This window comes from Elephas maximus, chromosome 2 (assembly GCF_024166365.1).
Source record: "Elephas maximus indicus isolate mEleMax1 chromosome 2, mEleMax1 primary haplotype, whole genome shotgun sequence".
In the NCBI taxonomy this organism is placed as follows: Eukaryota; Metazoa; Chordata; class Mammalia; order Proboscidea; family Elephantidae; genus Elephas; species Elephas maximus.
The window spans coordinates 201,927,037-201,941,361 of NC_064820.1; the positions used below are offsets into that span (position 1 = coordinate 201,927,037).

The window sequence follows — 14,325 nt, forward strand, 5'->3', positions numbered from 1 at the left end:
GTAACTACTGTCATTGGAGTTGCACTTTGCAACTTGCAAGGCGCTTTCAGGTCCCGTAAGCTCCTAATGATTGGGATGACGAAATTAGTGTTAGACTCTGTCTGCGGTAAGATTAGAATCTTGTAAAGATTAAAAATATGAGTAAATGAGAACTGGAAAGGGGCTAAAAAAATTGAACATGCTTAAATACTTTTCCTGTTTTGAGTTAAATTTTCCCCTTTTAAAGTTAAGTAATGATGTTGGGATAATATTGTGGTGGCCTTTGATATGAATCCACTTTTGGTCTGTGTATGAACAGGTAATATCCATTACAGTTCACATTGGTACTCAGTAGTTCATGAGTATGAGTATCTGACAAAAACTAAGCAATCTCTTCCCAGAAAAATGCTTGTTCACAAATGGACAAGTGATACAGTTTCAGGGATAGCCCTGAAGCTAGGGACCTAGTATTCATACCTGGGACTTAGTGCCTCCATCAGAGTCCCTCTTCAGAGTGATCTTGCCCCTGGCCCGTCTGCATGCAGGCATGCTGTTAAGTCAGTATTTACAAGCCACCATTGCTTATTGCAATTATCATGGCAAGTATATGAGCTTAAACCTGCCTAATGTAAAAGCACACTTCTGGCACTGGTGACTCCAAGGGAGCAAATCCAGCATATGTGATTGTTCATTTTTAGGTGCCTGTCTATTCCAGTGTTAACTTTTAATCTTCACCTGGGCCCTGTAAAGATGACTATCATTTGGAGTCATTCCTTACCAGTGCAGCTGAAGCACGGGTTCAAGAGAGGGAGCCATGAATGGGGCATTTCCTGAGTAAACCTCAGCTGGTTTCGTCATAGTTTGCAGGCTTCACGAGAATCCTGTTATCTGTGTTGACAGGAGCAGAACCCCAGTAACGTTCCTCTCGCGTCCACATCTGTGCCAACCCAGGCTACAAGTGTGGGGACCCAGCCGCCTGCTGTGTCTGTGAGCAGCACTCACAACAGCACTCCCTATCTCAGTAGCCAGCAGCAGGCAGCAGTAATGAAGCAGCATCAGTTGCTTTTGGACCAACAGAAGCAGAGGGAGCAGCAGCAAAAGCACTTGCAGCAACAACAGTTCTTGCAAAGGCAACAGCATCTTCTGGCAGAACAGGTAAGAAGAAAGGGGGAAGAACTTCTTCCCCCTTGGCCTGCATCCTAAGTTATGGTAGGATCTGCAAACCTGCTTACTGGTGCATGTGCGAGTCCGGACTAGAGGTCTTTGCCCTTTATAAACCCCTCTCCAGGAGCATGGCATTGTATCACTTCCTTAATAAGGATTAATGAAGGCAGAATCTGTAGCTAAAATTGTACGTAGGAATGTTTCCATGTCCCTTTTCTGGCAGCTTTCAAACCACTGAGCTCACTTGTTATTTGTTTCTGTGGAATCCAGCTTTGTTGTAAATGTAGAGAATTTGTTAAAAGCAAGAAAGTGAAATAGAGACATGAAAAAAGTTCCAAGTTTCTAGAATCAGGAGAGATAAGCCCCTCCCAGTATTACACTTTACCTGCTGACACTAAGGTTCAAAGTAAAGTTCTCAGGACTTCAAATTACATTAAGACATAAGAGAAGAACTAGTTATCCAGAATGTAGAGATGATTGACGACAACTTTAAAACCCACGTCACTGCCTCAGCTCTGCCGTTCTTTGCTTTTGCGGTAGTTTTTTTTTTTTTTTTTTTCAATAACAGCTTTATTCGTATGACATACAATTAACCCATTTGAAGTGTACAATTCATTGATTTTTAGTACATTCACAGGTAAGTGCAGCAATCACCACAGTCAATTTTAGAATATTTTTAAACCCCAAAAAGAAATTTTGTACCAATTAACTGTCATTTCATTTCCCCCACCCTCCCCAGCCCCTAGCATCTACTAATTTACTTTCTATAGATTGGCCTATTCTAGACATTTCATACAAATGCTTTCAGGGTTCATCCACGTTGTGTCCAGACTTCATTTCTTTTTATTGCTGTAAATAGTATTCCATCATATGGATATGCCACATTTAATTTATCTGTTCATTAGTTGATGGACACTTGGGTTGTTTCTCCTTTTTGGCTGTTATGAATAATGCTACTGTGAACTTTCATATACAAGTTTTTGTGTGAACGTATGTTTTCATTTCTCTTGGGTACATACCTAGGAGTGGAATTGCTTGGTCATTTGGAACTCTATGTTTAACCTTTTGGGGAACTGCCACCATCTTCTTTTGAGGAACTTCCACAGGGATGGTACAATTTTTTTTTTTTTTTTTTAGGATTTTTATTGTGCTTTAAGTGAAAGTTTACAAATCAAGTCAGTCTCTCACACAAAAACCCATATACACCTTGCTACACACTCCCAATTGCTCTCCCCCTAATGAGACAGCCCACTGTCTCCCTCCACTCTCTCTTTTCGTGTCCATTTCGCCAGCTTCTAACCCCCTCCACCCTCTCATCTCCCCTCCAGGCAGGAGATGCCAACATAGTCTCAAGTGTCCACCTGATCCAAAAAGGTCACTCCTCACCAGCATTCCTCTCCAACCCATTGTCCAGTCCAATCCATGTCTGAAGAGTTGGCTTCAGGAATGGTTCCTATCCTGGGCCAACAGAAGGTCTGGGGGCCATGACCACTGGGGTCCTTCCAGTCTCAGTCAGACCATTAAGTTTGGTTTTATGAGAATTTGGGGTCTGCATCCCACTGCTTTCCTGTTCCCTCCGGGGTTCTCTGTTGTGTTCCCTGTCAGGGCAGTAGCCAGGCACCATCTAGTTCTTCTGGTCTCAGGATGATGTAGTCTCTGGTTCACGTGGCCCTTTCTGTCTCGTAATCACCTTGAGTCCTTGGTGGTCTTCATTCTCCTTTGATCCAGGCGGGTTGAGACCAATTGATGCATCTTAGATGGCTGCTTGCTAGCGTTTAAGACCCCAGATGCCACTCTTCAAAGTGGGATGCAGAATGTTTTCTTAATTTTATTATGCCAGTTGACTTAGATGTCCCCTGAAACCATGGTCCCCAAGACCCCTGCCCCTGCTACACTGGCCTTCGAAGCATTCAGTTTATTCAGGAAACGTCTTTGCTTTTGGTTTAGTCCAATTGTGCAGTGGCACCATTTTACATTCCCACCAGCAGTGTATGAAGTTCAGTTTCTTCATGTCCTCCCCAACATTTGTTATTATCTGTTTTTTTTTATTCTAACCATCCTAGTGGGTGTGAAGTGATATGTCATTGTGGCTTTGCTTTGCGTTTCCCTATATCTGACCTCTGTTTTTTTAAACTGGTATACTGACCTTTTTTTTTAATTTATTGCTCCCTAAATCTGTCCCATTCCTCTGTGTCATACTATTAATCTTAAATCCCTAAAGTGAGTTCATTGTAGCACTTTCCACAATAGCCAGAAGGTAGAAACAGCTGAAATGTTCATCAACAGATGAATGAGTAAATGAGATGGATAAACCTGCAGTGAAATATTACCCAGCCATAAAGACAAAGTCCTGATGCATGCCACAATATGAATGAACCTAGAAAACATCACGCTGAGTAAAATAAGTCAGTTGCAAAAGGGCAAATATTGTATTATCTCACTTATATGAAATAAGCAAATACATAGAAACCAAAGATTATTAGTGATTATCAGAGGTGGAGGAAGGGGGCAAGGGAGAGTTTTGCTTAGGGGTCATTGAGTTTATGTTAATGGTGATGGAATGTGTTTGGAAAAGGATAGCGAGAATAGTTACATAACCTGAAGAATGTCATCAATCTCATTGAATTGTACATGCAGAAACTGTTGAGGTGGGGTATATTTTGTTATATGTATTTTCACCACAATTAAAAAAAAAACAAAAAACTCCAAAGTGAGATCACCAGCGTTATCTTCACAGGAGCCTTTGTGTGAGGAATAAACTTGGACAATTTACTTTTCCTTGACCTAACCCTGTTTTCTTTGTTTTATGTGGTTCTGGTGGTTTTTGGCTTTTTCTAGGAGAAGCAGCAGTTTCAGCGTCATCTGACCCGCCCGCCACCCCAATACCAAGATCCGACACAAAACACCTACTCGCAACAGGTTGGACAGTTCACAGGTAAAGAAAAGGGGTGAGGGAGCAATGGAATAAGGACAGGGGGATGCAGCCACTGGACCTGCCATTTGGCCTTTTCAGCTTGCTATCAGTTCTACAGTGCTAACTGAACTCCTACTCTCTACCTGACGTCATGCTAGGTACTACACAGGTTTAATTGCTCATATGAACCTGAGTCTAAGAGCCTGGCCTTCTGTTTACCCTGCAGCACCAAGAGCAGAGGGTCAAAGGGACTGACCAGAAGACATACTTATGCTGGGTCCCTGGCTATGCGGTCTTTTGAAGCAAAATCATTTCTAGTTGGAGGACATCATTTTTTTTTAAAATTGTGCTTTAGGTGAAAGTTCACAGCTCAAGTTAATCTCTCATACAAAAATTTACACACATATTATTATGTGACATTAGTTGCAATCCCTACAATGTGACAGCAAACTCCGCCTTTGCACCCCAGGTTTCTTGTGTTCATTCAGCCAGTTCCTGTTCCCTTCTGCCTTCTCATCTGCCTCTAGACAGGAGCCGCCCATTCAGTCTCCTATATCCGATTGAGCTAAGAAGCATACTTCTCAGGAGTATTTTTTGTTTGTTTGTTTTATAATACAGTCTAATCTTTGAAGAGTGGGCTTCGGGAATGGTTTTAGTTCTGGGTTAACAGGGCATCCAGGGCACATAGCTTCAGGAGTTCCTCCAGTCTGTCAGGCCATCAAGTCTGGTCTTTTTACATGAATCTGAGTTCTGTTCTGCACTTTTCTCCCACTACGTCTGGGACTCTCTGTTGTGTTCCCCGACAGGGTGGTCATTGGTGGTAGCCGGACACCATCTAGTTCTTCTGGCCTCAGGCTGATGGAGTCTCTGGTTTATGTGGCCCTTTTGTCTCTTGGGCTAATATTTCCCTTGTGTCTTTGGTGTTCTTCGTTCTCCTTTTCTCCAGGTGGGTTGGGACCAATTGATGCATCTTAAATGGCCACTTGCTAGCTTTTAAGACCCCAGACACTACTCACCAAAGTGGGATGCAGAACATTTTCTTAATAAACTTTGTTATGCCAGTTGACCTGGATGTCCCCTGAAACCGTGGTCCCCAGGCCCAGCTACTCTGTCCCTCAAAGTGTTTGGTTGTGTTCACAAAACTTCTTAGCTTTTCCTTTGGTCCAGTTGTGCTGACTTCCCCTTTATTGTATGTTTTCCTTCCCTTTACCTAAGATGATTCTTGTCTACTGTCTAGTTAGTGAATTCTCCTCCCCAACGTCCCCAACCTCATAACCATCAAAGAATGCTTTCTTCTGTGTTTAAACCTTTTCTCAAGTTCTTGTAACAGTTGTCTCGTACAGTATTTGTCCTTTTGCAACTGACCGATTTCATTCAGCATAATGCTCTTAGTTGGAAGACATCTTATCAGCAGGAAATAGCTTCTGTAATTCTTAAGAAAGTTCTTTGTTTCTTCCGTTACATGTCTCTTCAAAAAATTACCCTCTCCTGTTTTCTAGATAAGGAAAGACTTCATGTACTTGTGTGGCCCTTTGCTTCATTTCTTTCTTCCCATCTGTTCACTGTGGTGTCACAGATGGCAGCATCAGCAGTGGGTGGTTGGCCAGAAAAGGCAGGAAGCATGCCACAGTCTCAGATGTGCCAAGAGGACTGGACTGCTCATGTTAGCGCTGTTGTACAGAAATGACTAGAGATCTCAATTGATGTGTGCAGTAAAACCTGGTCATTACACACCCTCCTAGCTCTTCCTGGAAGAGCTTAGAAAACCCTCTCTCTCTTTAGTCAGTATCCCCCACTGTCAAGTGTCCCAGAAGATACTGACCACAGCCGTGTCCTTGAGGAGACTAGGTGAAGGTTTATGAGTGCTCTAGTTGGAAATGTGGGTGTTGAAATCTGCAGGCAGCTCAAAAGCCTGGGCCTGGGCCCTGATTCCTGCTTTTAATTCCCTTTCACATTTTATGAGGTATTAGTGAGAGTGAAGTAGATTATTTTAGCTCTCCTCTTTTCTTCCACCCACATTTTGTTTAGGGGCTGGTGGGGATTGGAGGAGGAGAAACAAAGTACTCAGTTATGGCCAGTCCCAAAGCAATTACTCTCCTATCCACAAAATCTGATCTCAGTTAAGTGTGTCACCCCACATCTACTGCTCAAGCCGGAAGCCCTAGACAGCAAGTTCCCTGAGGACAGGGGCCCTCTCTGTCTCATTCCATTCTGTCTCCCGGTCATTGCCTGCTACCTGCCACAGAGTAGGTGCTCAGTAAATACCTGGTGAACCCATCCTTTTATTCTTGAGTTCTCCCTCCCTTTGCTATCTTGTCAATCTCAGCTATAAACTATAGGATCTGGGGAGGTGTCTTTACACATTCTCCTTCCTTCTTCATCGTCACACTACCACATTTTCTGTGCCCCTCATCTACGTGACCCTAACAGCCTCTTCTCAGCAGGGTTTGAGCCGTAGTCCCTGTGCAGCATGTTCTTGAGCGTGGCATCCAGAGCTCTTCTAAACCTGGCCTCTGCTCTCCTCCAGCTTTACCTTTAACCAACTGGACGCTGTCTCCACACCCCACCCCGGCCAGCCTCTGCAAGCGCGCATGCAGACTGCTGTCCCGTAACTCCATGCCTTTGCACATACTCTTCTCTACTAATAATGCTCTTTTTCTCCAAAATACTTAATTGCTAAACTTCAGCTCTTTTAAAACCCATTGTACTTGACACTATCACTTTGAAGCCTCCCCCATATCTTCCAGGGCATTGATACTCTGGTCCCTGGTGCTCCCACGGTGTTGCAAAGCCTATTATGACCCTCATTGCACCATACAGCAACTTCTGCCTTCCAACGGTGGATACTGGGTTGGATCCACCTTTGAGTTCCTATTGCCTAGCATAGGGCCCACCATGGAGCAGATGTTTGCTGATGTTTGAAAAACGAATGAATGAATCCACTGGCTTCCCCTCCCAGAGGGTCCCCCCTTCCTCTGTGTTCGTCTGAGCCCCATCATTGTTCCAGCCTTACCTCCTTCCACCTCTGGCTCTTTCTTCGTTGTGTGCCACTGACCATGAGACAGGGCCTTGTGGGCATCGTCACAGGGGTGGTCAAGAAATGCCAGATTGGTTGACAGTCTTCTCTTGCTTCCAGGGCCCACTGCTGCTGTGCCTGGCATGAATAACTTGGGTCCGTCCAACTCCAGCTGTCCTCGAGCATTCCCTCAGACTGGGAACCTCATGCCAATGGGCCCTGGACACAATGCGGTTTCCTCTCTGCCCTCCAGCTCGGGCCAGCAGGATCGGGGTGTGGCTCAGTTCCCTGGCTCCCAGAGCCTGCCACAGAGCAGTCTCTATGGCATGACCTCGGGCATAACCCAGATAGTTGCCCAGCCCCCGCCGCAGGCCACCAATGGACACGCCCACATTCCACGTCAGGCCAGTGTGGGCCAGAACAGCTCTGTCTCAGCTGCCTATGGGCAGAACTCTCTGGGGAGCTCTGGCCTCTCCCAGCAGCACAGTAAGGGGACCCTGAACTCTGCTTTAACTAAGCCACAGGTCCCGAGGGTTTCAGCAGCCATGGGAGGCCAGAATCCCTCGTGGCAGCATCAGGGAATGCCAAACCTGAGTGGACAGACCCAAGGGAGCCCCAGCGTAAGCCCCTTCACAGCATCCTCCAGTTTCCACATGCAACAGGCCCACCTGAAAATGTCCAGCCCACAGCTCTCCCAGGCGATGCCCAGCAGGCCCATGGCCCCCATGAGCTCAGCAGCTGCAGCGGGATCCATGCTACCCTCCGTGAACACGCAGCAGAGGACCAGTGCACCTGCACCACCACCTCCACAGGGACCCCCACCACAGGTCCTACCAGGACTGAGCCCGGCTGTGCCTGAGCTGGGGGCCTTCAGCCAGAGCCCAGCCTCACAGATGGGGGGCCGGGCAGGGCTACACTGTGCCCAGGGCTACCCGGTGCGGACCGCAGGCCAGGAGCTGCCCTTTGCCTACAGTGGGCAGCCAGGCAGCAGCGGGCTGTCCAGCATGGCTGGGGACACTGACCTGATTGACTCTCTGCTGAAAAACAGGACTTCAGAAGAATGGATTAATGATTTGGATGACCTTTTAGGGTCACAGTAATGGGAGAATTTAAGGTGTTTTTAGTGTTCATACAACCTATGTTTTTGTTCTCAGATTCAAGAAAAAACAACTACTTTGGACCAAAAGCCCATGGACAGGGAGCTGGGCCAGAGGAGCCAGAGCCCAGTGTGAGAGCTCGGCCTGGGGCAGGCCCTGCGGGCACATGACTCCCAGGCCAGCAGTTGTGGTATGTCGGGCTGGCTCCAGTCCGTCTGCTGGCTTCATTGCCTGGTGTTGGGACAGCAGGAGAGTATTCTAAAGGTGGTGTTCTGTCCAGATGACCAAAAATCCAACAGAAACAACAGCAGTGAAACCCCACAATGTCAGGCTTATAAAAAAATCTGTGCCGTCATGTTGACTTAACCCAAGGTTTCTCCACTTTCTCAGTTTTGGGGACAAGTTTTTGTTGAAATTTTTTGTGTAGCAGAATTATTTGCAATTTGTAGTATAGAAAAGGTTAAAAAATGTTTTTAAAAGGGTTTTAAACAGATTAGGATACATAGTGGTTTAAATTGATTATGGGCATTGGACACCTAAGGTTTTCTTCCTCTTTGTCAACTTTCAGGGGAAGAGAGTGACTGGAAAGTCATTCTGTAAGTGCAGGCTGCCCTGTGAAGACCAGACAGGAACAGGGTGCCGGGAAATCACAGACCTTATGACACAGATGTGATCTCGCCAGCATCTCCTCCTGCTTGCAGTAGGTTGTTCTTCCTGTTGACATTTAGGAGGCCTGGACCCCAGAGGAGGCCCTTTGCTGTGCTCTTGGTAGCAGGACCCCAGGCAATCCCCTCAAGCGAAGGAACATGCTTTTCCAGGGTCGGTGGTGAAATTGGATACGTGAGATTCCTGTGTCCTTATGTGTTCTAACTTCCCACCTTCTTGAGTTTATTGGAAAACTTGTATTTAACATGTTAGGAACGTGGTGCACAGATGTCTTTCTTTTACCCTGTCTTTATTTCCCATGACCTTCTGCCTCCCCTTCTTCCTCTCTCCAGGCAAAATGGAAAACTTCTTTAGGGCAGTGATTTACTAGATTGGAGGGAGGGAAAAAAGAGTTGTTTAAATTCCATAGGGAACCCAAATATTATAAGGAGGTGGGATCATTCCTCCCCAGAAAGTAAAGGCTTTTGGGAACTCAAAAACTAAGAATGTCCTGGTTGGTAGGGAGTCTTGTGTGATGGGTCCAGAGGAGGAATTCCACTGTTTTACAACTCTTGTCTGCCTCTTCCCACATCAGATGATTTGCACTTTTTAAGAGAGAACTGCTTTATAACACTAACATATCCTTTCTAGAGATTCAAGTGGATTTTTTTTTTTAAGGTCTATGAATTAATGGACTTGACTAAGCTAAGATTCTGCAAAATAGAGTATTACGTGATGGGCTGTTTGTGGGAAACAGAGATGGAGTGAGCACTTCCATATAATTAAAGCAAAACGGTAAGCACAGGGTGAGACCCTTTTAAACAGAATGTTGGAGAGAAAATGATACACTGAAAAGAGGCTTATATGCAGAGCAGACTGTGGGGAAACCTCAACCCCATTTTTATTTCCCTGAAGTCTCAAAGCAGATCATTGAAGTATCATGTGTGGAAATGGAGCCATGGAAAATATTCATGTGAATAGCCTGAGTTGCTTTGAGGGGATGGAGGGCTATACACACAAAGGTAATTGTTTTGCACCAGCAGTGCCTTTTTCACTGGGGGCTCTTGGACCCCCAGATCCTCTTCTCTAATAGCCATTTGCCACCATGGGTGGTCTTTGGGCCATTTTCCCTGTAACCTCCCTCCCAGCCTTCCCCAGGTGCTGAATTTAGCTCTCAAAGAAGGGAATGAATCATAAAGCCAGAGAAGACTCCACCCTCGGAGTGAGTTCCCCAATCTAAGGAGAAGAGGGTGATTTCAGTGTGTTTTCTACCAAAAATAGCAGGGCCTGAGACTGGTTCTGGATCCTGTTCCTCTTCTGGTCTTCTGGCTGCTGCCCACCTCTGTCCCTAGGGCACTCTGGGAGGGCAAGAACCCACGCTCCCTGCCTGGGTCCTAGGGCTGGGGGGCAGGGGAGACAGGCAGTTGGTCTTCTCACTTGCTGCAGTGTCATAGCAATAAAATGTGATTCTTGGGGTCCCCCCAGGGAGCTGTCCGTGGCTTTATTTATGAGTCCGGTTTCTGGGTAGTCAGGGGAGGAGCGACTGTGCTTCAATGCAGACCCTCATCTTCCCAGGGCCAGGACTCAAACGGAAAGGGTGCTCGGACTTTTGTTACACACGTTTGCTTTGTGTAAATAAATGTTTACAATTTTATATTAAAGATGGAATAAGAGTTAGATCTGACTGTATATTTTTTACTTTTATAGATTTTAAAACTATGATCCTTTATATATGTGTTTTTGGGGAGCTATGATACGTTTTATGGCAACAGTTGATATTGTTAACTTTTTGTCATCAAAGTCCATAAAAACCCTCTTAATCCCCTTATTCTTCTACTTCCCTTAACTCTGGTATACACCAAAAAGAAGTCTTCACTTTCCTTGTTTTATCATTATAAAAATAATAAAAGTATTTTGCTAGTATGGAAACTGCCTGTGTGTTTGACTTCACGTGAGGTGTGCTAGTGGGGTAAGGGGCAGACGTGTATAAATACTTTGGTGGTTGATTTTCTTTTGTGATTTAGTGGCTTTTTTATTGCTGCTATGGTGGGGTGTTTGGTTTAAGCCTCAGCATGACTGCTATTATGTAATGACAGCTATTAAATTAGAGTTAACATCATTCAGAGAAACCAGCCTTCCTCTCGTCTCACCATTTCCCTGTGTCCAGTGTGAGGGAAGCTGAACTAGATAACTCGGTGATGTTTTAGGCCTTAAAACAGTTCAGATGTTTCATTTAAAACTTTGAGGTTTACCCTCAGAGTTTTTCTTCTCCAGGTCCTACTCAGTTTCTCTTTGGTGTAGGGTTTGGTTTTTTCCCCCTTTGATTGCCTCCCCCACCAGTCTCATCCGTGTCACACTGATGTGGAATCTGAGGATGGTGGCAGAGCTGGTCCCTGTGAAGCCCTGGAGTGCAGGACTCCTCGGTGGGCTGGGAAACCCCGGCCTGAGCCAGCTGCTGAGACCAGAGTGGTACCTGTCTCCTCCCTCAGGGTGTTCAGTCTCCTTGGCTTTGCAGTGAATGAGTGGAAGTCCCTAGGAGGGGGAGAACAGTCTGTCTGGCCTCAGGCAGGCTTGGGTAAAGAAACATCCTGCAACAGAATCACAAGGTAAGATTACACGAGTGACATTAGGGAGAGAGTAAGTGGGAGTATGGAGTAAGGTGTATATAAGTTTATATGTGACAGACTGACTTGATTTGTAAACGTTCACTTAAAGCTCAATCAAAATTATTATAAAAAAAAAAAAAAGACTTCACCAAAAGAGTAAAAAGATTACCTACAGACTGGAAAAAAGATTTTAGCTATGACATTTCCGATCAGTGTCTGATCTCTAAAATCTGCATGATACTGCAAAAAATAACAAAAAGACAGATAACTTAATTAAAAAATGCGTGAAGTGTATGAATGGGCACTTCACCAAAGAAGACATGAGGAAATGCTCACGATCATTAGCCGTTAGAGAAATGCAAATCAAAACTACAATGAGATTCCATCTCATTCCAACGAGGCTGGCATTAATCCAAAAAACACAAAGTAATAAATGTTGGAGAGGCAGTGGAGAGACTGGAACACTTATACATTGCTGGTAGGAATGTAAAATGGTACACTTTGGAAATCCATTTGACGCTTCCTTAAAAAGCTAGAAATGGAACTACCATATGATCTAGCAATCCCACTCCTTGGAATATATCCTGGAGAAATAAGAGCCTTTACTCGAACAGATATATGCACACCCATGTTCACTGCAGCACTGTTTACAACAGCAAAAAAATGGAAGCAACCAAGGTGCCCATCAATGGATGAATGGATAAATAAATTATGGTATATTCACACAATGGAATACTACGCATTGATAAAAAACAGTGAGGAATCTGTGAAACATTTCATAACATGGAAGAACCTGGAAGGCCTTATGTTGAGTGAAATTAGTTGCAAAAAGACAAAAATTGTATAAGACCACTATTATAAGAACACAAGAAATAGTTTAAGAAGAGAAGAAAATATTCTTTGATGGTTACAAGAGTGGCAGGGGAGGGAGGGAGGGAGAGGCATATTCACTAATTAGATAGTAGACAAGAACTACTATAGGTGAAGGGAAAGACAACAAACAATACAGGAGAGGCCAGCACAACTGCACTAAACCAAAAGCAAAGAAGCTTCCTAAATAAAACGAATGCTTCGAAGGCCAGAGCAGCAGGGGCAGGTGTCTAGGGACCATGGTTTCAGGGGGTATCTAGGTCAATTGGCATAATAAAATCTATTAAGAAAACATTCTGCATCCCACTTTGGTGAGTGGCATCTGGGGTCTTAAACGCTAGCAAGTGGCGATCTAAGATGCATCAATTGGTCTCAACCCACCTGGAGCAAAGAAGAATGAAGAACACCAAACACACAAGGTAATTATGAGCCCAAGAGACAGAAAGGGCCACATAAACCAGAAACTACATCATCCTGAGACCAAAAGAACTAGATGGTGCCCAGCTATAACTGATGACTGCCCTGACAGAGAACACAACAGAGAATCCCAAATGGAGCAGGAGAGCAGTGGGATGTGGACCTCAAATTCTTATAAAAAGACCAGACTTAATGGTCTGACTGAGACTAGAAGGATCCCAGAGATCACGGTCCCCAGGCCTTCTGTTCGCCCAAGACTGGAACCATTCCTAAAGCCAACTCTTCAGACAGGGATTGGACTGGACTATAAGACAGAAAATCATACTGGTGAGGAGTGAGCTTCTTGGCTTAAGCAGACATACAGGCTACATGGGCAGCTCCTGTCTGGAAAGGAGATTAGAAGGCAGAGGGGGACAGAAGCCAGCTGAAGGGACATGGGAGTACAGTGTGCAGAGAAGGAGTGTCCTGTCATTAAGGGGAGAGCAACTAGGAGTATATAGCAAGGTGTATATAAATTTTTGTACGAGGCTGACTTGGTTTGTAAACTTAAACCACAATAAAAAAAATATTTCATCCTTAAAAAAAAAATGATTACACGAGTGAAAAGGGAAAAGTATGACAAATACAAGACCATGTTCATAGCCTTGCTCTATAAGTTTCAATAAAGGAAAAAGAAAACCCAAAACTCCCCCCTGAAGTTCTGGCTCAGAATTCACAGCATTGGGGGGGGGGTGGGGAGGGCTTGTCCACTGGTAATGAAAGACTTGCAAATTAGAGAGAAAGTGAGATAATGCTGCTTGTCAGGTTCGCAAGGATGGACGATACTCAGTGCTGGCTACTACAATGTGGTGAAACAGACTGCTGTGCAATTGTTTGTGGTAAGAAATTTTGCAAAATCTGTCAATATCCTTAAAATGGTCATGCCGCCTGTCCTAACAGCAGTTCGGTCTTGGAGAAGCCATCCTTGAAAAGAATTCTGAATACAGAAAAAGGTTATAAGCTCAGTAGTGTTCGTAGTAGACCTGTTTATAACTGCAAAAAATTGAGATAATCTAAATAGCCGTCATGGGGACTAGTTTAATTGTGGTACTTAAACACTTGATGAAATACGATGCAGCTATCTTAAATATTTACCACAGTTTTGACTAATAGTTACAGGGAGTAACAGCTTTGTTGGATTTCTTACATTGTGGGCCAGTAGAAAACTATCTGGGTAATATAACTCTAAAAATTCCCTCCCCTTGTCCTTTTTGGGGGGGTGGATTTCAAACACAAAAAATAGGATAGTATAATGAACCTACATAGCCAAACCCAACGTCAACTCTTATCAACATTTTATTTCAACTACAGCCCCACGTACTTCTTTATTTCTGGAATGTTTTAAAGAAAAATCTTAAAAAATCAAGTCCTTTCACCCATCGATACCTCAGTGTCTGCGGTTATTAAGGTCACCAGGCAACCAGGGGTCCGGACTTCTGCAGGGCAGCGTCTTGTGGCTGTCCTGGGTCACTTTCCTGGAGGGGAGTACTCCTGTCAAGCCAGGCTCACAGCCTGAGGGTAGGCTCCAGGTGGGACCCTTCACTCAAATATTTACCTATTTTTTTTTATTGTGCTAGG

The 14,325-nt window shown here is 44.6% G+C and overlaps 1 protein-coding gene across 1 annotated transcript in view; it reads left to right on the forward strand.

Moving 5' to 3' along the window:
• Positions 1 to 10,764, forward strand: part of MAML1 (mastermind like transcriptional coactivator 1) — a 48,183-nt gene extending 37,419 nt beyond the window's left edge. Inside the window, exons 3-5 of the mRNA XM_049874543.1 lie at positions 880 to 1,134; positions 3,982 to 4,078; positions 7,194 to 10,764. Coding sequence (XP_049730500.1) covers positions 880 to 1,134; positions 3,982 to 4,078; positions 7,194 to 8,173 — 1,332 coding nt within the window. The 3' untranslated portion in view covers positions 8,174 to 10,764. The remainder of the gene's footprint in view (positions 1 to 879; positions 1,135 to 3,981; positions 4,079 to 7,193) is intronic.
• The last annotated feature ends 3,561 nt before the right edge of the window (positions 10,765 to 14,325 follow it).